Source organism: Tursiops truncatus, chromosome 12, assembly GCF_011762595.2.
Source record: "Tursiops truncatus isolate mTurTru1 chromosome 12, mTurTru1.mat.Y, whole genome shotgun sequence".
NCBI lineage: Eukaryota > Metazoa > Chordata > Mammalia > Artiodactyla > Delphinidae > Tursiops > Tursiops truncatus.
The window spans coordinates 22,508,474-22,533,120 of record NC_047045.1 but is presented as its reverse complement, the minus strand read 5'-3'; the positions used below and the strand labels follow the sequence as shown (position 1 = coordinate 22,533,120).

The 24,647-nt window shown below is 37.6% G+C and overlaps 1 protein-coding gene across 2 annotated transcripts; it reads right to left on the bottom strand.

Annotated features, from left to right (window-relative positions):
• Positions 1-2,320: 2,320 nt before the first annotated feature.
• Positions 2,321-21,803, bottom strand: PM20D2 (peptidase M20 domain containing 2). 2 transcript variants are annotated; one of them, XM_019929428.3, is made up of 7 exons: positions 21,348-21,803; positions 19,132-19,280; positions 15,424-15,566; positions 13,920-14,074; positions 4,119-4,254; positions 2,970-3,077; positions 2,321-2,735 (listed from the first exon to the last, which is right to left on the bottom strand). In XM_019929428.3, exons 1-7 carry the CDS (start codon positions 21,801-21,803, stop codon positions 2,581-2,583), a joined length of 1,302 nt encoding a protein of 433 aa, XP_019784987.1. In that variant the 3' UTR covers positions 2,321-2,580. The 2 variants fall into 2 exon arrangements, with proteins under 2 accessions (XP_019784987.1, XP_073645526.1); XM_073789425.1 differs by lacking the exon at positions 2,970-3,077.
• Between the last annotated feature and the right edge of the window lie 2,844 nt (positions 21,804-24,647).

Here is a 24,647-nt window from a genome sequence, read left to right as displayed (position 1 = left end):
AATTATATTAAATAACTTAAAGTAAAATAATGTAAAATGTCAAGGTGAGATCTGGGGAAAAAATATATACTTCTAGATAGACTCTGGAGCATTTCAACCTCTTTTCTGACATGATAAATCCAGGACATATTTCAATGGGTAATCCCATATTTTGACCAAGTTTTTTAAATGTTGAAAGGAAAAAAAAATCTTACAGAAACTCCGAAGGGACAGAAATCTTAGCAGTATTGTCAACATTACCTCCTCTGACTGGGCTGTGGCAGATAGCACTGGTACAGACTGTACCTCTCCCCTGCACATCAGCAGCAACTCGACACCTTGCTCTCTCATGCAGGATGCTTATCAGAACACAAGTGAATCGGCAACAACAAAATGCTAACCTGACATTTTCTCTAATTCGTTTTTAAAAAGTAAATTCATCACAAATACTTTGTATGAGTAACAATAAACTTGTGACAGTTCACAAGAGACAGGAGAATATCAGTGTGTCAGGACACCAGTTAACAATCACTGTTCTAGAATTTTAGGGAGGCTTTAGAAAATAAAACCACATTCCTTAGAGTGCAGGATTTATATAAGGAATTTGAAGCTTGTAGTTGAGAAATGTATTAAATTGATAATTAGGAAACTAATTCTGTTTTTATAAACCAGAGGTCTTGGACATATCCTATTCTCAGCGTGAAGCCTTTGTTGATCCCTCTTCTGTTTGTAAAATACATACCAACCATGCCTGTTTGAGGTTATAAATAATCAGAGTGTCATGGAGGATCATGTTCTAAAAGCTGATGTGAAGGGTTAGAAGAGCAGCTTGCATAGAGGACAGCCTTAAGGCAGCAGGGTAGCTGTATCCCAGAACAAAGTAAATGCTAAAAAAAAGCGAACTTCGAAAGAGCCAGAACCCTCAATGAGGAGAAACCACTGATGCATTATAATGGTCAACACAGAGCACTGCTGTCTAAATCCCTTTCTTAATGTTTTCAATTCAGAGGCTTCAAGTTTTCTTCTAGGAGATCTGATTATAAGATGTAGTCAAAGAGAAACAGTTTTTATTTTACTGTTACATAGGATGGGCTGGCAAACTTTATCTTACAAAGGGCCAGATTGTAAATATTTTAGGTTTCGCAGGTCACACGATCTGGTCTCTGACGCTTTATTTTTTTCTACAACCCTTTAAAAATGTACAGGCCATTTCCAGCATGCTAGCCATACAGAATCAGGCTGCTTGCCAAATCAGGCCGCAGTCTGCAGACCTCTGATACAGAAGAAAAGCAATTCTCAACTACTAACTCTCCACCCAAATTCCCTTCTCCTTGTTTCAACTTTAAATAATTTCAGGTAGAATAGGAATTAGAGGTTTAAAGGACTGTAAGGATGAGGGATCTAATCTAACTTTCCAAATGAGGAGCTGAAGGCACAGAGCACCCAAGTGACTTGCTTACAGCAGAGGCCAAATGCTCACTTTTCCCTCCTTCCCCTTCCATTTCTGGAATGCTTACACTCAAACTTGAGGACTCCCTTTAAAATAAAGTCTACTGGACCTTTACTATATTCACAGCGTAAAATATTCGTTTTACCGGATACTTGTTTCACATTCTCTTATCGTGTTCAAGAAAGTCACATCAGGAAAAACTTACAATACTTCTTAGTTTATATTGAACTAGCATGGGGCTTAAGGAGGCTTAGAATTCTGTCCCCTAAATTTAATAAACTGCTGAGTTTACTCAAGCTGGACAGGCTAGCTTCTGAGAAGAAACCTGAATAGGCCTGCTAGGTGGAGGGGATCAGTTATATGGCATTAACATTCAAGATAAGCAGACATCACTCCTCTAATTAAATTCCTCTGGAACACATGGGGCTACCAAGCAAACACCTTACAGGAAGAGTCTAATCCTATCCATTTACCATTTTTTCTATTACTGAAATATGGAATGAGGAATAGCACTTTAATGCCACCTCTCAGAGTAAAGTATATATAAAAAAGAACATTTTCATTTTCCTTCAACTGGTAAAACAAAAGCTTATTCTTTGTACCTGAGTTTCTAGTTGTTTCCCCACAGCATTTCTGATAAAAAGCATACTTTTATTGTCAATGAAGAAATTCTCTAAACCAAAACAGATATAGTCAGATATTCCAAATGAACCTTCCCTAAATTTAGAACTTGAATTTTAAAGCAACTTTATAGAACAATGTTACCACCCTATATCAAAAAAAAATCTTTCATGTGGCAGTTCTGGATATAAGGCTTGAAATCTCTTGGATCTTTCAAAATACACTCACACAACATATGGATTGATAAAATGTTATCACTGATAAACCATGTGTCATCCAGGTTCTTTATGAAATGCCATTGCATACCAGCCCTGAAATGTCACAATTCCATCATATACAGATTTGTGAAATTTTCACTCTAGATATGAGGTAATGTGTTTTCTCCACATCGTGTCCTCACTTTTCAGGTAAGGGGAATATGACTCCCTTAAGACTGAAAAACAAGCCATGCCCTCCTCCCTCATTAAAAAAGATTAAAGAAGAAAATCATCACTTCTTCATGATCCGTGAGTGGCTCCTAAATCTTCCTTTTATTCTACTGTATTTAAAAACTCTTCTTCTTGAAGTTTCAATTTAAAATCCTCTCTGATTCTTTCTAGCAGCTCTGGTTTAAAAATAACATCCAATGCAGTCATTGCCAGAGCTTTGGCCGTTCTCAAAGTGTAGAACTGAGCTTCTTGTGATCCTAAAAGGTAGATAAAATGAATAAAGATAACCTCATACGTATTACAATTACTTTATTAGTTTTCTGGTTAGCTTTCAATATCTAAATTGCCTCTCCAACTGCCCACCACAATATAGTATTTCCTGAGGTGTTGTTAGGTAAAGAAGTAATAACAGGCTAACCTAAACAGTTAGAGAGGCAACTACTACTACGAAAAGAGTATATGCCAAAACATTCACTTGTAATAACACTTACCTGCAGCTTCAGTATATTGTTCTGTATGATTCAAGGCATTAGAGCCAATGTAAAAATATGGATGAATCCCAGGAACCACAAAAGTAACATTTCCAAAATCAGTAGATCCTTGGAAAGGTAAGACAAACCATGAATTTCTAATTGCTAGTCCAATGGACGCTAAAGCACACTTATCTTAATCTCTATAGCACCTGACGTGATTTACTGCTCCTTCCTTTCTAGAAACTCTCTACTCTTTTGGTTTCCATGACTCCACTCTCCTGACTGTCTGGCTTCCTCTGTCTCCCTCTCTAGTCACTTTCCTTCACCTGTCACCTGAGTACTGGTGATCCCTAGGGTTTCATCTCTGGGCTACTCCTCCTCCTGTGTACTTGGGCAACCTCATCCACATTGAAACCTATGTTTTCAATCACCTCTCGTGTATTAACAACCCCTCAAGTCTCCACCCAAACAACTTTTGGAACAGGCTACTGGACAGCTTTCCTTAGAAGTCCTGTGAACACCTCAAATTTAACAAACTAATAATTAATACCAACCCACCATACTCCAGCCTGCTCTTTCTCTTGAACTCTTTATCTCACTGAATGACATCAACACCCTGTTTTTATCTCCAAGCCCCTCTGAGTCTATTTCATCAACGTTTATTATTATATTTTAAGAGAGGCTTTTCTAACATGCAAACGTAATAATGCTCTTAAAAGGAAAAAAACCTAAAATAACCTGATATGCTTATGATTATTTAAATTCTAATAACTGTTTGTTACTCCTCAGAAACTGAAAATGCCCCCATATAACTAAGTCCTTAGTAACCTGTGTACTGATGACTGGAGATGAATTAAAATTCTATTTCCCCTTTAAGTAGCTTACTTAAAAATTAGAACTAAGCAAATTTAAACACTAGAAATATTTAGAATATAAAGCAAAGAGTGTTGGCTATTTCTAAAAACAAATCTGTTCACCTGACGTTCTACATTCACTGAGGGGTGCATCAGTGTCTTTCCCCTACCCATTAAGTTTGTGAAAAAACTCATTAAAAATCAGGAGCAATACCTCCCCCAACCTCGAAAGCTGTTAAACAAAACCATTTAACCATGGGTGGTACTTCCCTTCCTCAAATAGCATATGATATGTTTGAAAGAACTTAATCACCTGAAGGGCCATTCAACATTGCATCTTCTGAAATGAAGTCTATTCCCAGCTTTTTTCCATTTTCAATATAAGCTTTCCACAGGCTCTTATTGGGAAGAACATTGTAATAATCATGTGCTCCACCTTCAATTTCTACCTAATAAAAAAATTATAAAACAAATTTTGAATTAAGAAACTCAAATTCACTATCTAATTTTCAAACCAGCAATAGTTCTCTAACAGAAAGAGGCTTAAGAGGAGGCACCTCCCCTTCAGGATATAAACTCAAATCTTTTACCTTAAAAAAGTATGCTTTTCTATAATGGGAGTTCCTAGGACCCTCTCTCCTTTACATTATATATGCACCAAAGCACATGAGGTCACCTAGTCAGTGAGTATCAACTTCAGTCCCTAAACAGGGTGTGGGAGAGGCCAGGAGTCTCCATTTTAGCCAGCACCCCCAAGTAATTTTGATGCATGTGGTCCCAAAATCACATACTTAAGAAATACTGCCATAGGCTATAGCCTCTAAAAGAAAGAAATCAAGATTTACCAATTTTCAATATACAAACTGACATGACACCACTGCCAGGTCTGAAAGGTATAACATATCCTGAGCAAGACAGAAGATTCACAATGCAGAAGGGTTGACTATGGTCCTCATTTATTAATTTCGGTTCATGAAAATACAGAAGCAGTTTATATGTGCCCAGTTAAGAGGATTTACAGATTTAGATTTGACTAAATCAAAAATGGGCAATACTCCCACAAACTAAAGATAATCCCAATAGCATTAGCAGAAACCAATTATAAAATGGCAGAGATAATATTCTACTTTTAGCAACATCTAAGTTAGAAACAATGACAACCTAAGTAGATACTACAAGTCAGCCAAAACATAAAAAATTATTAAAAGACTATTTAAAATATAGGAGAAGAGGAGATAAGCAATCGATCTGATAAGATGTTTAAGGTAACAGTCATAAAGATGCTCAAAAAACTCAGAAGAATGGATGAACAGAGTGAGGAGTCAGAAGTTTTTAACAAAGAGTTAGAAAACATAAAAAAGAATCAGAGCTAAAGAATACAATAACTGAAATATGAAATACACTAGAAGGAATCAATAGTAGATTAGACGATATAGACGAATGGACCAGCAAACTGGAAGACAGAGTAGTGAAAATCACTCAAGCTGAAGAGAAAAAAGAAAAATCAATTTTTAAAAATGAAGACAGTTTAAGAGTCCTCTGGGACAACATCAAGAGTACTAACATTCATATTATCAGGGTCCCAGAAGGAGAAGAGAGAGAAAAAGGAGCAGAGAACATATTTGAAGACATAATAACTGAAAACTTCCCTAACCTGGGAAAGGAAACAGACATCTAGTCCAGGAAACACAGAGAATCCCAAATAGGATCAACCCAAAGAGGATCATGCTGTCCTTAAACGGCAAAAATTAAAGATAAAGAGAGAGGGGCTTCCCTGGTGGCAGTGGTTAAGAATCCACCTGCCAAGGCAGAGGACATGGGTTCGAACCCTGGTCTGGGAAGATCCCACATGCCGCAGAGCAACTAAGCCCGTGCGCCACAACTACTGAGCCTGCGCTCTAGAGCCTGCAAGCCACAACTACTGAGCCTTTGCACCACAACTACTGAAGACCACATGCCTAGAGCCAGTGCTCCGCAACAAGAGAAGCCACCGCAATGAGAAGCCTGCACACCTCAATGAAGAGTAGCCCCCGCTCGCTACAACTAGAGAAAGCCCGTGCACAGCAACGAAGACCCAACACAGCCAAAAATAAATAAATAAAATAAATAAATTTTAAAAAAATTTAAAAGATGAAGAGAGAATATAAAAAGCAGAAAGAAGAAAGCAACAAGTTCCGCACAAAGGAGTTCCCATAAGGTTATCAGCTGACTTTTCAGCAGAAGCTCTGCAGGCCAGAAGGGAATAGCACAATATATCAATCCTTAAAGTGATGGAAGGGAAAAACCTACAACCAAGAATACTCTACCTGACAACACTTTCATTCATTTGAAGGAGAGATCAAAAGTTTTACAGACAAGCAAAAGTTAAGAGTTCAGCATCACAAAATCAGTTTTACGAGAAACGTTAAAAGGACTTCTCGCCACACAGCATCTATATCCGCCACACAGCATCTATATCAGCATCTATATCTGATAATACTATAATAAGGAGTTTAGGGATACACAGAAGAAAAGGGTGTGTAAAATATGATATCAAAAACAGTAAAGGTGAGGTGAAGGAATAAAAACACAGGGTTGTTAAAATGCATTCAAACTTAAGAGATCAGTAACTTAAAATAACCACAAATGTATATAGATTGCTATTTATAAACCTCATGGAAACCACAAACCAAAAGTCTATAATAGATACATATACAAAAAAAGAGAGAAGAATCCAAATATGGGGAATTCCCTGGTGGTCCAGTGGTTAGGACTCATTGCTTTCACTGCTGGGACCCAGGGTCAATCCCTGGTCAGGGAACTAAGATCCTGCAAGCCACATGGCGTGGCTGAAAAAAAAAAAAAAGGACACAGAGTGGTTGAATGGATACAAAAACAAGACCCATATATATGCTGCCTACAAGAGACTCATTTCAGATCTAAAGACACAGACAGACTGAAAGTGAAGGGATGGAAAAAGGCATTTCCATGCAAATGGAAATGAAAAGAAAGCCAGGATAGCAATACTGGCAATACAGGATAGCAATACTGAGCAATACTCAGACTAAACAGACTTTAAAACAAGACTGTAACAAGAGACAAAGAAGGACATTACACAATGATCAAGAGGTCAATCCAACAAGAAGATATAATATTTATAAATATACATGCACCCAACATGTGGAACACCAAAATACATAAAGCAAATATTAGCTAACATATAGGGAGAAACTGACTGTAACACACTAACACCCTACTTACATCAAGGAATAGATCATCCAAACAGAAAACCAATAAGGAAACAGTAGCCTTAGATGACACATTCAGGCCAGATGGACTTAACAGATATATATAGAACATTCCATCCAAAAGCAGCAGAATACACATTCTTTTCAAGGATACATACAACATTCTCCAGGACAGGTAACATGCTATACCACATAACAAGTCTCAGTAAATTTAAGAAGACTGAAATCATATGAAGCATCTTTTCTGACCACACATATGAGACTAGAAATCAACTACAAGAAAAAAACTGCAAAAATCACAAATGTGTGGAAGCTAAACAATGCTCCTAAACAACCAATGGGTCACTAAATAAGTCAAAGAGGAAATAAAAATACCTGGAGACAAATGAAAATGGAAACACAACAATGCAAAATCCATGAGATGCAGCAAAATCTGTTCGGAGAGAGAAGTTTATAGCAATACAAGCTTACCTCAGGAAACAAGAAAAATCTCAAATAAACAATCTAACCTTACACCTAAAGGAACTAGAAAAGAACAAACAAAACCTGAAGTTAGTAGAAGGAAAGAAATCATAAAGATCAGAGAAGAAATAAACGAAATAGAGCCTAAAAAACAACAGAAAATATAGAAACTAAGAGCTGGTTCTTTGAAAAGATAAAATTGACAAATCTTTAGCCAGACTCATCAAGGAAAAAAGAGAGGGCCCAAATCACTAAAATCAGAAATGAAAAAGGAAAAGTTACAAATGACACCACAGAAAAACAAAAGGATCCCAAGAGATTACTATGAACAATTATATGCCAGTAAAGTGGACAACCTAGAAGAAATAATCAGATTCCTAGAAATGTACCATCTCCCAAGACTGAAACAGGAAGAAACAGAAAATACGAACAGTCCAATTACCAGTAATGAAATTCATGAAATGAATCACTAATGAAAAGAACTTCTAATAAACAGAAGTCCAGGATCATGTGACTTCACAAGTGAATTCTACCAAACAATTTAGAAAAGAGTCAATACCTATCCTCAAACTATTCCAAAAAGTTGCAGGGAAGGAACACTTCCAAACTCATTCTATAAAGCCAGTATCGCTTTGACACCAAAACAAGACAAAGATGTCACAAAAAATGAAATTATGGGACAGTATCACTGATAACATAGATGCAAAAATCCTCAGCAAAATATCAGCAAACTGAATTCAACAGTACATTAAAAGGATTATATACTACAATCAAGTGCAATTTATCCCAGGGATGCAACAAGAATGGTTCAATATCCACAAATTAATCAATGTGATACACCACATTAATAAATTGAAGAATAAAAATCATATGATCATTTCAGTAGATGCAGAAAAAGCTTTTGACAAAATTCAACATCCCTTTATGATAAAAACTCTCAGGGACTTTCCTGGTGGCGCAGTGGTTAGGAATCCACCTGCCAATGCAGGGGACATGGGTTCAAGCCCTGGTCCGGGAAGATCCCACCTGCCACGGAGCAACTAAGCCCGTGCACCACAACTACTGAGCCTATGCTCTAGAGCCTGCGAGCCACAACTACTGAGCCCATGTGCCACAAATACTGAGCCCGCGTGCCTAGAGCCCGTGCTCCGCAATGACAGAAGCCACTGCAATGAGAAGCCCACACACCATGGCAAAGAGTGGCTCCCGCTCACCGCAACTGGAGAAAGCCTGCACGCAGTAATGAAGAATCAACACAGCCAAGAATAAAATAAATAAATAAATTAAAACAAACAAACAAAAACCTCTCCACAAAGGAGGTGTAGAGGGAACATACCTCAATAACAAAAGTCAAACAGAAATATAGATCAATGAACAGGATAGAGAGCCCAGAGATAAACCCACACACCTAATTATGGTCACCTAATCTATGAGAGAGGAAGCAAAAATATACAATGGAGAAAAGACAGTCTTTCAATAAATGGTGCTGGGAAACTGAACAGCTACACATAAAAGAATAAACAAACTCAAAATGGATTAAAGACCTAAATGTAAGGCCAGACACTCTTAGAGGAAAACATAGGCAGAACACTCTTTGACATAAATTGCAGCAAAGTCTTTTTTGACCTAACTCCTACAGTAACGAAAATAAAACCAAAAATAAACAAATGGGACCTAATTAAACTTAAAAGCTTTTGCAAAGCAAAGGAAACCATAAACAAAACGAAAAGACAACACTCAGACTGGGAGAAAATATTTGCAAATGAAACAACCGACAAGAGATTAATCTCCAAAATATACAAACAGTTCATGCAGCTCAATATCAAAAAAAAAAATCAAAACATGGGTGGAAGACCTAAATAGACATTTCTCCAAAGAAGACATATAGATGGCCAACAAATATATGAAAACATGCTCAACATCACTAATTATTAGAGAAATGCATATCAAAACTACAATGAGGTATCACCTCACACCAGTCAGAATGGCCATCATCAAAATATCTACAAACAATAAATGCTGGAGAGAGTGTGGAGAGAAGGGAACCCTCCTACACTGTTGGTGGGAATGTAAACTGGTACAGCCACTGTGGAGAACAGTATGGAGGTCCCTCAAAATGCTAAAAACAGAACTACCATATGACCCAGTAACCCCACTCCTGGGCATATACCTAGAGAAAACTGTAACTCAAAAATACACCTGCACCCCAATGTTCACTGAAGCACAATTTACAGCAGCCAGGATGTGAAAGCCACCTAAATGTCCATCAACAGAGGAACGGATAAAGAAGATGTGGCACATATATAAAATGGAATATTACTCAGCCATAAAAAGAAATGAAACTGTGCCATTTGCAGAGACATAGATGGACCTAGAGACTGTCATACAGAGTGAAGTCAGAAAGAGAAAAACAAATATCGTGTAATATTGTTTATATGTGGAATCTAGAAAAATGATACAGATGAACTTATTTGCCAAGCAGAAATAGAGACACACAAGTAGAGAACAAACGTATGGATACCAAGGGGGGAAGTGGGGGGTGGGATGAACTGGGAGATTGGGATTGACTTACATACACTACTATATATAAAATAGGTAACTAATGAGAACCTACTGTATAGCACAAGGAACTCTACTCAATGCTCTGTCGTGACCTAAATGGGAAGGAACTCTAAAAAAGAGGAGATATATGTATACGTATAACTGATTCACTTTGCTGTACAGCAGAAACTAACATAACATTGTAAAGCAACTATACTCCAATAAAAATTAATAATTAAAAAAAGTCATATACGACAAGCCCACAGCCAACATCTTAATCAACAGTAAAAAGCTGAAAGCATTTCCTCTAAGATCAGGAACAAGACAGGGATGCCCACTCTGCCCACTTCTATTCAACTTAGTATTGGAAGTCCTAGCCACAGCAATCAGATAAAAAATAGAAATAAAAGGCATCCAAATTGGAAAGGAAGAAGTAAAACTGTCAACTGTTTGCAGATGACATGATGCTATACATAGAAAACCCTAAAGATACCACCAAAAAACTACTAGAACTCATCAGCGAATATCGTAAAGTTGCAGGATACAAAATTAATATAGAGAAATCTGTTGCATTTCTATACACTAGCAATAAACTATCAGAAAGAGAAATTAAGAAAACAATCCCATTCATGATCTCATCAAAAAGAATAAGATACCTAGGAATAAATCTAACTAATGAAGTAAAAGACCTGTACTTGGAAAACTATAAGACACTGATGAAACCAAATGAAGATGAGACAAACAGATGAAAAGATATACCATGTTCAAGGTTTGGAAGAATTAGTATTGTTAAAATGACCATACTACCCAAGGAAATCTACAGATTCACTGCAATCCCTATAAAAATACCAACGGCATTTTTCACAGAACTAGAACAAATAATTCTAAAACTTGTAAAGAAACACAAAAGACTCTGAATAGCCAAAACAATCTTAAGAAAGAAAAACAAAAGGAGGTATCATGCTCCCTGATTTCAAACTATACTACAAAGCTATGGTAATCAAAACAGTATGGTACTGGCACAAAAACAGATACGTAGAGCAATGGAACAGAACAGACAGCCCAGAAATAAACCCATGCACCTCTGCTCAATTAATCTACAAAAAAGGAAGCAAGAATATACAATGAAGAAAAGACAGTCTTTCCATAAGTGGCGTTTGGAAAACTGAACAGCCACATGCAAAAGAGTTAAACTGGACTACTTTCTCACACCATATACAAAAATAAACTCAAAATGGATTAAAGATTTAAATGTAAGACCCAAAACCATAAAACTCCTAGAAGAAAACATAGGCAGTTTGCTCTTTGACATCAGACTTAGCAATTTTTTTTTTGAATATGTCTCTTCAGGCAAGGGAAAAAAAAGTAAAAATAAATGAATGGGACTACATCAAACTAAAAGGCTTTTGATCAGTGAAGGTTACCATCAATAAAATAAGAAGGCCACAACTGAACGGGAGAAGATGTTTGCAAACAAAAGATCCAACAAGGGGTTAATATCCAATCTATACAAAGAACTCATACAACTCAATAGCAGAAAACCAAACAGCTTCATTTAAAAATGGGCAGAGAACCTGAATAGACATTTTTCTACAGAAGACATACAGACAGGAACAGGCACATGAAAAGATGCTCGACATCACTAATCATTAGGGAAATGCAAGTCAAAAACCACAATGAAATAGCACCTCACATCTGTCAGAATGGCTATTATCAAAAAAGACAACAAATATGTGTTGGTGAGGATGTGGAGAGAAGGGAACCCTTGTGCACTACTGGTGGGAATCTACATTGGTACAACCACTATGGAAAACACTATGAAGATTCCTCAAAAAATTAAAAATAGAACTACCATACTCTCTAGCTATTCCACTTCTGGGTGTGTGAAGAAAATAAAAACGCTAATTCGAAAAGATATATGCACCCCTATGTTCACTACAGCGTTATCTACAATAGCCAAAATATGGAAGCAGTCTACGTGTCCATCAACAGATGGAACGTAAAAACAATAGCTAAAGGTATACATACATACAATGGAATATTAATCAGCTGTATAAAAAGAATGAAACATTGCCATTTGCAACAACATGGATGGACCTACAGGGTATTATGTTAAGTGAAATAAGTCAGACAAAGAAAGACAAATACTGTATGATTTCACTTACATGTGGAATCTAAAAAACAAAACAAATGGACAACTATAACTAAACAGAAACAGGGTCATAAGGAGAACAAACAGGTTGTTGCCAGAGGGAAGGGGGTTTGGGAAAAAAGAGTAGTAGGTGAGGGAGATTACAAACATTCAGTACAAAATAAATGAGTCACAGGTATGAAATGTACAGTGTGGAGAATACAGTCAATAATTCTGTAATATCTTTGTATGGTGACAGATGACAACTAGACTTATCATGGTGGTCATTTTGAAATGAATAGAACTATGAAATCATTATGTTGTATACCAGGAGCTAACATAGTGTTGTAGGTCAATTATACTTCAAAAACAAGCAAACTCACAGAAAAATAGATCAGATTTACGGCTTCCAGAGTCAGGTGCTGGCGGGAGGGGGAATTAGGCAAAAGGTACAAGCTGCCAGTTATAAGGTAAGTAAGTACTAGGGATGTAAGTACAACATGATAAAGATAATTAACACTGCTGTACATTATCCATGAAAGTTAGGGTAAGTTCTAAGAGTTCTCATCATAAAGGAAAAAAATTTCTTTTCCATTTCTTTAATGTTGTACCTATGTGACATGATGGATGTTCACTAAACTTATTGTGATAATCTATTTCATGATGTATGTAAGTCAGAGCATTATGTTGTATACCTTAAACCTATACAGTGCTGTATGTCAATTTTATCTCAGTTCTATATAGACTCAAATCTAATAACAATGAACATTATTATAAGGCAATATTATACCTTGGGGTATTAGCTAGTGATAATAGTTCATGTTTTATGTTATAAATATTTTAAATATCTATAATTATAAAGGAATAAGGGATGAATGCTTAAATTTTTACTCTTTGGACACTTAACATATACTGTCTTAGAATCACTCTTACTATCTGAATAAATCATATATCTCCAGTCTACTGAGGGCAGAAAAAAATAAGGTATGAGGTGTTGGCCCTAACTCTTCACAAACATTATGCCATTTAATTCTCATAAGAACCCTAAGATAGATTATATCATTATCTCCATTTTTCAAGAAAAAATGGAGGCCCAGAGATATTAAATAACATTTCCAAAAGTTACAGAATCAGTGAGGCTGAGAGGCACAAATCCAGATCTTATCTCTCTCCAACCAGACTACAGGCTTGCCCCAGGGCAAGATTTATGCAGTGCTGGAGCTTCTCATCCCACTGTAGGCCCTATATGATTAGTACATAAACGTTGCCGACTTTATGAGTCAAATAAACAAAACCTCTTGACTACTGTGTCTATTTTAACTTTCATTCCAGCAAGCCATAAGTATTTATATCACTATTACACACACCTGTGACTTCACCAAAAATAGGTTTGGCTGATTTTGCCATAAAGTTCCCTTTACAGGAACTATATACAGCATTTCCAAAAGCATAACTGCCAGTAAGGAAAAATATAACTTGCAAAAAGGCAGGGAGTCTAGCTCAGCAATATCAGTTATTCTAAGTCCTGTGTAATAAGACGACTGCAGTCTTCCCTATGCAGACACTGAGTAAAATAAATAAGAATGAAAGATTTTCACATCAACTATTCAGTCAACTGGTTTTGCATATTCAAGGCACTGATTGCCAAATAAAAGGGAGACAAATTAGGTTCTAAATGTAACTTAATATAAACAACCCCAGCCCACATATATACTTCTGATTATAACTTAGATTAACTCTTAAAAGTTCTTACTGTGCACCCAGTAGCCAAAGCTGCAGCTCTGAAGCAATCTTCTGCCTTTTTGGTCAAAACTGGAAGTTCTTTCATTGAGGGTGCACGGAAGTAATAGATTAGTTCAGAATAAGAGGGAATGATATTGGGTTTTACACCACCATTTTTTATTATACCTATAAAAAGAACCAAATTACTGGAATTGAGCTTGGAGCTTGGAGATCATTTCTTTAAGCTTAAATACACCCATAAAGTTTTTCAGCCAATATATACATAAAGAAAAATAATTTAAATTTATTAGCGTCACATATATGCCAACCAAAGATTTTGATGTTATACAACAAGTTTCTATACACAGTGTGACACTTTCTTGCTAATAGGAAAAAAAATAACTGTCTATATATACTTTAGTCTGAGGAATTTATACGATGTTAAGAAATTATGATTCCTGACTATAAAGAAACTGCTACAAATTTTTACAACTATGTTAAGCCTTCTGGGAGAGACTTTTATTTCAGTGTGTTTTGTTACAGTTGTACATTTTGATAAACTTTTGACATAAGGAAAAAAACCAATGGTATGAGCCTCTGTAATTACCCTCATACCTCAGGAATCCCATTTTAAATAGCATTTGGCTCTGGGAGAATAATTTTCATGCCAACAAGAAACCAATGCAAGTCAAAGATGACAAAATATACTACCACTGTCAAAACAAGTGCATTTATTTGGAACTAGACTGAGAAGGAAGATGTATCCATTCAAAATAATAATGAAAATAAGTATGCAAAACCTATTTTATATGACCTGTTTTAAAAAATGTATTTTTTACATATTCCTGTTTATTCTTTTTAAAGAAACTAACGTAGAAAATTCGTAAAAGTGCAGTTACAAACTAATTTCAGACTATAGCAAAATCAGGCAAAGAACAGACCTTAAAGTATAATAATTTCTTAAATCATAAGGAAATAAACTAAAAAATAAATCTGTACCTTCAAGACAATACTTTATTACTGTATATATATTAAGGTGATACACATAATTTAAAAAAGATGTTACTTAGGATTAATAGCACTTGGGTACATAAAACCAGTAACCACCACTTTTTTTTAAATGAGAAAATGATGAAATTTTGTTATTAAGAGACAGTGAAGATAACTGAAAAAATCAAGTTCTAACTTTCAAATACCCACAGAATATTAAGAGACAGTGAGGATAACTGAAAAATCAAGTTCTAACTTTCAAATATCCACAGAAAGAACATAGATCCTTACATAAAAACATTATTTCTAATATTCAAAATGACCATTCTATTTATGTACAAATAATCTTAACTATCTTCTTACCCACACATAAATGAACATCTAGTATCCTGTCCCAGGAATTTCTGAAAATGTTAAAAATTTTTGGAATATTCATAAAGTACATAAAATGTTCCCAAATGTTTTTTTAATCAAATATTAAGGAATAATATTGCACTGAAATATATTAAGCGCCATCTATTACCCAAAGTATTTGACATTCGTACCATGAACTCTCCAGGTAGGTTTCATTTGTTGTCTTAACACAGACAGATTGCTGTAGGCAAGGACAGCAGCATCTAATGCATTTAGTCCTTCCCAGGGATAAGCAGCAGCATGAGATGCTTTTCCATAGTACTTCACAGTCACACTAGGAAATAAAACATCATTCGGAATTACTTTTTTCAATATGACCAAAGTAAGAAAATCCAAGTAATTAGAACTACCCAACTATTATTCAAAATTAATTCACACTGCTGAATTAATTTGTAGCAATAATATAGCAATTTACATACCTTAGTTTTAGTTTATTATTATGTAATACAGTGACTAACACAAAGAAGGCATTCCAAAAAAACAGAGAAAAAGAACTTTGCTCAATCGAGCTCCTGTACAAATTAAATCTGTACACAATTCAATTTAAACGAACAATGCAATACTGTATTAAGTGCTGGAATTACAAAAGAGATGGCTCCTGTCTCCTTCTACACTGTACTGTGATAGCTCTATATCAAAGGTCTACAAAAACTCAAATAATTCTTTCTGTCTTAAAGGTGGGGAAAGGTCAAGGAAAGACGGAAAGAAGGTGACATTTGAAATGGGTTAAGACAACCTCTAAAAATCAGATTATATTCACAGTACTATAAAATATTCTAGCGTTAAGTCAGTTGTTCCTGACCAATATTTTATTAATGTTCCAGAATACCTGTATCACTAATACCTTAAAAGTTTTTAAAAAATTAATTAATTAATTATATTTCTGTCTGGGTTGGGTCTTCGTTGCTGCACGTGTGCTTCTCTAGTTGCGGTGAGTGGGCGCTACTTTTTGTTGCGGTGCGCGGGCTTCTCATTGTGGTGGTTTCTCTTATTGCGGAGCATGGGCTCTAGGCGTGCGGGCTTCAGTAGTTGTGGCACTCAGGTTCAGTAGTTGTGGCTCATGGGCTCTAGAGTGCAGGCTCAGTAGTTGTGGCACACGGGCTTAGTTGCTCCGTGGCATGTGGGATCTTCCCAGACCAGGGCTCGAACCCATGTCCCCTGCACTGGCAGGAGGATTCTCAACCACTGCGCCACCAGGGACATCCCCCTTAAAATTTTATAAATTGTTTTTCCACTTCCCAATAGTTCTCATACCAGTCTACTCAGATACAATAAAAAACAATAAGGTTTAGAGAAAGGATTGTATATTAAATAGTTATTTATAAAGATGACTTGCCTCCATTTGTTTTTTTAACTCTTTGAACACATGACTCATGGCCTTGTCTGATAACTCCAAAAGAAAAAAAATTAATAATGGTGACTTGTTTGGATAACACTTTTTAAGCCTGATTAATAGTACCCACATTTAAATTATTAAAAAGTCACTCTAGGGCTTCCCTGGTGGCGCAGTGGTTGAGAGTCCGCCTGCCGATGCAGGGGGACACAGGTTCGTGCCCCGGTCCAGGAAGATCCCACGTGCCGTGGAGCGGCTAGGCCCGTGAGCCATGGCCGCTGAGCCTGCGCGTCTGGAGCCTGTGCTCCGCAACGGGAGAGGCCACAACAGTGAGAGGCCCAAGTACCGCAAAAAAAAAAAAAAAAAAAGTCACTCGACTTTTTTTTTTTTTTAATGAGCTAGATTCAGGAGGCTCATGGCATTTCTTTACTGATTCCAAACATTCTATTTAAAAAACAAAATCCAAATATATATTTTAAATTTTAAGATACTTGTTATTTCCTCAATCTATATCTATCACCATCACTCAGAAACTGGAATTTTAACAAAACTGGTGATAAATAGTATAAAATGGAAAAAGATGTCCTTTATGAAAATGGCTCTAGCACCATTTCTTCTAGGGTTCAAATCTATGTACAATTAAAGCACAATAAACTACAGGAAAAGAAATGTTAATGCCTGTTTTATATCAGCATTAGTATTTTAGGCTTAAAAAGCACATTTAAGGGCTTCCCTGGTGGTGCAGTGGTTGAGAATCAGGCTGCCAATGCAGGGGACACAGGTTCGAGCCCTGGTCTGGGAAGATCCCACATGCCGCGGAGCAACTGGGCCCGTGAGCCACAACTGCGGAGCCTGCGCATCTGGACCCTGTGCTCCACAACAAGAGAGGCCGCGATAGTGAGAGGCCTGCGATGAAGAGGGGCCCCCGCTCGCTGCAACTAGAGAAAGCCCTCGCACAGAAACGAAGACCCAACACAGCCAAAAATAAATAAATAAATAAATTTATTTTTTAAAAAAAGAACATTTAAAAAAAACTGATATGGAATGATATTCAAGACACATTGTTTAATTTTAAAAAGCAAGAGCCAGATCAACAATATATTTAGCAGACTATTTCAGAGGGGGGAAAATCCTCCTTTAAGATTTAATTTATACATGTACCTATTTTATGTCTATAAATATACCCCCAAAGTCCTGGGAGAATATATATCTCTAGAAAAGGGACTGGATGTGAAAAAAGGTGATTAATAGGGACATAGTGCTTTATCTTATTTATTGTTACAGATTTTTAGCATGAATAGATTAGTAATTTTTTAAATTAAATTTTTGTTCTTGCTCTCTTTTCCATCTTAAAAGTTGGCAAATGAAAAATCTAAGAAGCCAGATATTAAGAAAAGGCCTGAGGCCCAATGGACTGACTTCAGAATCAAGGCCAAGAAGCCTACCTAAACCTAAAACCTAGAAGGCTAATGGACTGGGAAGCCTGCCTGCAGCCACTGGTCCTTTCTAGCCAGAGGCATTGGCAGAGGTTTCTAACCTCTAAGGTTTTCCAGAGGTGTACTACTGTACAGCATCCCTGAAACGGAAGTTGAAAGATTCTTCCTACTGTCACAATACCAATTCCTGGTGATAAGACCAAAAATACCAGAACAGTTAAAATAGTCACCCTCTGAAAACAAGGCATGCAGAGAAATGCAGGATAACTGAACACACAATCTAGAAGCACTGCTGGGGTGGTTCTGCGATTACTCCCAGGCTACTGTAGAGGAGAACATGGGGTTTTCCTCAAGCAGCTGAGCCATGGCTCCTTGGGACCAGACCCCTAACTGGACCATTAAATATTATGGTTGAAATTTCTGATGTAAAAAATTTAAACCACTTAAATGATGCATGCTCCTAGGTACCAAAAAAAGTGAGCTTTTCAACATAGAGAAAGATAAAAAAGAAAAAAAAAGTTTCAGCACCAGACGAATCAGAAAAGGATATATTGGCAAATTCCAATCAAATCCACAGCTAGTCAGTTTCTGTATTTTTTCGTCAGGAACATAATTTATCCTTTTTGCAAAGAGCTCAAAATAAGTAAACTAGAGAAGTGTGTTTTCTTCCCAAGACTAACAAAGCTGTCTCTTGCAGATCTATTCAGCTGCAAATGCAACTCCATATCAAAGGACAGACATTGTCCAGAAACCAGATTCCTCTCAATTCAAAATAGAACATACATGTCAACATATTGTTTGCTATTCTTACGCTTTTTAGGCAGTATTTTAACAGTTCAATTATGAACACCATATTAAATCTCAATTAGAAGGGGCCTACCAAATGTTGTTCAATGGAAATCAAATATCACATCATTATCTTTCAATTTACTGTTTTTTTTCAATTTACTGTTTTTTTTCAATTTACTTTTTAAATGCAGAAGTACGGAGTTTTAGCCTCCAGTTAAGTCACTAAAGTATTCTAATAGCCTGTTTTCCACTACGAAGTTTATTTCAACTTGATTACTCACTCATGTTCAGCCACATCAGGTAGATAAGCAGCATTCTCTTGAGATGGATGGGCCATAAAAACAACATCAAGATTTTTAAAAGCCCCTGCTTCGATTAAATCAATTTTGCCACCACCATCTTCTTCTGCAGGGGTTCCCAGAACAATTACCTAGAAAGAAATACCTGTGTCAGAGCAACAAAAAAATCATAGCAGGCAATATCAGTCAGGTTCCCTTGCATATGTATTCACAATCTAAATCAAACTATGAAGAGAGGTTTTGTTCTCTGACTCAAATAAGGCAGTGGGCATAAGTCTACCATGCTAAATTCACCACAACTTGCAATTGACATTATTATACCAATTTGGCTCAAAGTATGTACTAAAGCCTCTATAGGAAACTTTTCCCAATCTTATAACACAATTTTATAGAACTAATGTCAAAGATGAAAAGAGATAAGTACTATATACTAAGTTCCTCAAAATTATTTAGGACTTACTTCTTAAAGCTTATTTTTGACTGTCTTTTAGTATATGTGTATATAATTATTCATAAGCCTTTTACTGGTAAGGAACTTTCTAGTTACTTATTAGTTATCCTCACAACAACCCTGTGAGGTAGGTGAGCGATCTGTATCATCATTTTAGGAAGGGTGGTTTTGAGGCATGGAGTGAAATGTCTTGCCCCAGATCACAGAGCAAGGCTTAAAGCAGAGCTGGGATTAGATACCCTGACCTTCAGGCCCGAACTCTGTTTCCTTACCAAACTACCTCTTTAGAAGGTCTTAACGCATTCATCCTTTATGAAAAGCATTGAATAAATCTTAATACCACGGTTAGAAACGGCCAACTATTACACAAACTTACTAATTCGATTCCACCAGCTCAACCAGGCAGATTTATTGGTCACCAAACACCTAATTAAACAAAAGAGAACTTTACAGAATAAACATTTTACTTTGATATTTAAACTTAACTTCTTCAAACAATTTTTAAAAGCAAAGAAAAATTATAAACAACTAATATACTTTCAAGGTCACGTATAAGAACACAATGAAACAAGTTGGAAAAGTTCTTGGCTTGCAAAGAGAATCAACATAAATTCCATTTTCAGATAAGACAGATAACCTTACTAAAACTGAGTATTACCATTCAAAATCAGAAGTGTGTGTATTTCCCAAAGTCTTGCTTTAGTCAGAAGTTATAAAGCACCCAAACTCTTAAACTGCTTTTTACTCTTAACCCTTGACTCATGAAATCTGATGACTTTTCAGGTTAAATCTTGTTGACTTCTCTGAACCTTTCATAAACCTGGTTAAAGCTAAATCTCTCCAGTGCTTCATGCAATGGCAAAGGACACCTCCTCCCCCAAACAAAACAAAAACCTAGCCAGATGAAAAACAAGGCCCAGAGGCAGAAAAGAGAAGGCAGCTAAAGAGAAAAAGCCACAAAAGATGGAACTGTAAGGATAAAAGAGAAAGGTTACTGACACTGGAAAAAATGGGCTAAAGAATATTAAAATATAACATTAGTCTTCCCCTTAACCTGAGCAGTGGTGATTCAATCTTAGCCCACAGAAAGAATATACCACCTGGAAAAACAGAGTAACACAAGGTTAAACTTGCCCTGTGGCTAACATAAACACTTTATATCTTAAAATCGCGAAATAAACTTTAAGACTTAAGGATCATGTAGTTAATGTTCACTCTCTTCCCATTTTTTGTATACTTCTAGAGGTTTTGTAGTTCTAACGACTGAACATTTCCTATCCAAATTCCAATGATTCTAATCACAACAGCTCCTAGGACTGCCACAAACAAAAGATTTTTTGGAGGCTAACGAAGAGGGTCTACAGGTATCCCTATAACTACCTCCCAGAGATTGCACAACCTTGTCAGCAAATTGCGATTGCCCGTTACCAAAAACAAGCCATCACGAAAACCAGGCTTGGTTCTAAGTCCTTTCCTAAGGGAGAGAGTTCACTCAATTGTTTACAACTACGCAGGAGAGAAAAAGCAAAAATCTGCAAAATGTCGCTAGGTCGGCAACTCATGCACTACTGACTTTGATCCAGGGGTTCTGCCTACTAGAAAAAGCCAGGACGTCGAGTGCTGTCCCCTACACCTGCCCCGGGGTGGGAAGGGACGGAGGCGCACGGGAAGCGCCGGCTCCCGCCCTTCTCGGGTCGGTCCCGGCCTGGGCTGGCGATGGGAATCCCAAGCCTGCGCCCCACCTCACCTTCACTGGCAGAGGCGGCCCAGGGAGGCTCTCCAGGGCCCCCTTGACGCCCAGCGCGGCCGCCGCCCCGACCTCGGCGATCAGGTTGTGGCCGCAGGCGTGCCCGATGCCTGGCAGCGCGTCGTACTCGCAGAGGAAGCCCAGGTGCAGCGGGCTCGGCGCCGCCCAGCCCCGCGTCGGCCCCCACTCGGCACGGAAGGCCGTGACCAGCTGGTAGTGCGGCTGCACCACCCACGACGCGGCCGGGCGCTCGCTCTGGAAGAAGCGCGTCAGCACGTCGTGGGCATGGTGCTCCTCGTAGGCCAGCTCGGGCTCGCTCCAGATCGCGCGGCTCAGGGCCCCCAGGCGCTCGGCCGCCTCGTCGATGCACTCCGCCGCGCGCAGCTTCAGCAGCTCCACCTCGAAGACGGCGGCGCAGGCGCCCCCCTCCACCGGCCTCTCCTCTCCGGGTCTCATCGTGGTCACAGCCGGTGACCGGTCAGCGCTCTTCCCGACCGCCCGCTAGGTCGCTCCCTCCCGGCGGCCGACTGAGTCTGCGCACATGCCCGGCGTTCCCTGCGCAGGTTGTCTCCGCAGCTCCCGGGAGACCCACCCCCAGAGCCCCCGCGCCCCGCCTCCAGCGCCTCGCCGGAAACGTGCTCCGCCCCTTCTGCCGCCGGTCGCTGGGAGGAATCCGAGTCTTGGCGCTAATCGTCTCTCCTTCGTCCCCTTGGCTGTCCTGACAACTTATTTATGGTCTAAGGTCATTACTCCTTTTCGTTGTTGCTTATGTCCCAGAGCAGCAGAATAGAACGGTTTTATTGGTTAATAGGCCTCAGAGACAGACCAAGTGGAATACAGTCCCCTGAAAAACGGCACTCTCCTTTCTAGAAGAGTAATACAATTTTTTTTTTTTTAGAATAGTAATACAAATTTATACAAGGGTTTTAGTTCCTAAAACTGGGTGTCGATATAAATGTTTTACAAAGAACACTGGTCTATAGACTACGTAGTTAAGTTTTCGGAACGCCCTCACTTTCTTCTCCCTGAGGTTACTGTGTTACATAAAAGCTGAAACTGCTGTATATGGCTTTCTTATTAGAATCAGAACTTACTAGTAACTCGAACAGCAGCTGGAATGTAAATAGTAAGCACTAGATATGTATTCGCTATTATAGTCTACTTGAGTAGAGTAGAATTAGAATTAAGTATTTAAAATGAGGTTTTTTAAAAAGCCCAAAACAGTTAATAAAAACATTTATGGTCATATATATTCATACTATTTTGTTGATTTGAATATGTTTTGTTAAATAGTAACAGCTTTGAGAGAGAGCATATTTACTATTTTCGTTTACAACTTTGATGCTGAACTCAAGTAACATGTGTGCAGTTGGTGTCCACATTATAACTCGGTTTTAAATTACCCAGTGAAGAAATTCAAGATGCCGTACTCTTTTCTCCAGAGTGAAGCACAAAGTCTGAAAAAATGTTGTTGATGACATAACTATTAATAGCACTGTAGAGATTTATATTCTAAGGTGTTCCACATAGTAAAAGCTTCCATCAACATTTCATACTCTATCACCTCTTTCCTTCATTTGTTACAATTTGGTTAAATGGAACACAATATATTCATATAATAAGACAAATGTATTTTTTCAAAATAAGTCTAAAGGAAGCTAACATACATGAAGACTATCTACTACTATTTTTAACTACTACACATATTAACAATATCAGAGTAAATGTCACATTCTAAATCAGAAAATACTGTCATTCTCAGGCAACACCCTAACTGAAACGCAGCTCTAAAGACAACAAATGTGGTATTAAATTCCTGACCCCCTTGTCTATGCTTAATAAACCTTACTGAGATACACTTCCGCAAAAATCCCCTCTACGACTATGAGATTCAGTATTATTGTGTTCAGATAGTTGGCTAAAAAATGGCCTTCTTTGAGCAAATACAGTAGGTGACATTTGTAGAGCACTTACTCTGTGGCAGGAGCTTAACATGTGCTAAGTGCTTTACGAGCATTAACTCATTTAATTCTCATAATAACCAATGAGGTTGTTAATGTGATTATTTATCTTCACTTTACAGATGCACTGTCTGAGATTACACAGCTATTAAGTAGTGGATCCAGTATGAAACAGAGGCCAGTCTGGCTCCAGTGGGCTACTTTCAGCCACCGTGCTCTATTGTTTATGTAAGTAGACATCCAAATTCTTAAATGCATCTACAGCTTGTCTATTTGCATGAGAACCCATAAATATCACTCAGTTTGAATAAATTTACTGCAGCAACCCTGCCTGTTGCCATCAGTAGTACCCGTGTTTGCTTGCTCTTATCAGGCAGCTATAAACAACAGAAAAGGGGTACATATAAATTCTATATAGAAGCTGCTGTTTATATTACATGTTATGAATTAATAAAGCTGTCACTTGAGGTAGAGAAAAGATAGATTCATTTCAAGCTCTGTTCTGTGTGTATGCACATGCATGCATGTATGTGTTGGTTTTCCATTGTTGGCAGCCTATATTTCTTACTTATTGTATCCTTAAATTAATTTATTTAATAAATTGTGATAATTTGTTCAATATGTATCTTCCCCTCCAGTCTTTAAACTCCTTTGCTTTCTCACTGTATTCCCCAACACCTAACATGGTGCGGTGGTGATACAGCCCTTCCTCGTCAATAAATGTTTGTTGATTGACTATTCTTGAATCTAATAAGCTAATTGAGTAATGGTAGCAGTTAACCACTCAACTATGCCGACTGCCTGCAGATACTGTGTGTATCAATGTGATGCTTCTCCCCAGACTTCTCAGTCCTTTACCTCTGGGAGTTGAGAGGCAGGAAGAATGGCTTCTGGAAGTTGATAGAGTAGGACATATGGCTTTCTTGAATCTGATCAACTCAGTAATTCTTACTATCACTTTCATTTATATCCATAATGTTCATACAACTGTCTACCTCTATGTGCTGCTACTAAGGAGCCTATAATTCTTTTTACCAGAAACATTAAAAAAATGGAGAATACTTCTCTTCCTTTAGTAGGTGCTATATCTGAAAAAAAGAATACAATACCCAGAGTTCAGTATTAAGGTGTTAATTTTGACCTTTGCTTTGGAGGGAAGGTGGGTAGAAAGAGTTCTCATCAAAGAACTGGTTTTTAAAGTAGAAAGATACCTCTTCTCTCACTGCTCAGAAAACCAGCTGCCATGACACGCAACTCCATAACTTTAAGGACAGCAAATTCATGACAAATGAGTGCTTTGGTGGGGATAGTAGATCAAATATTTCCTTTACCTTGGGAA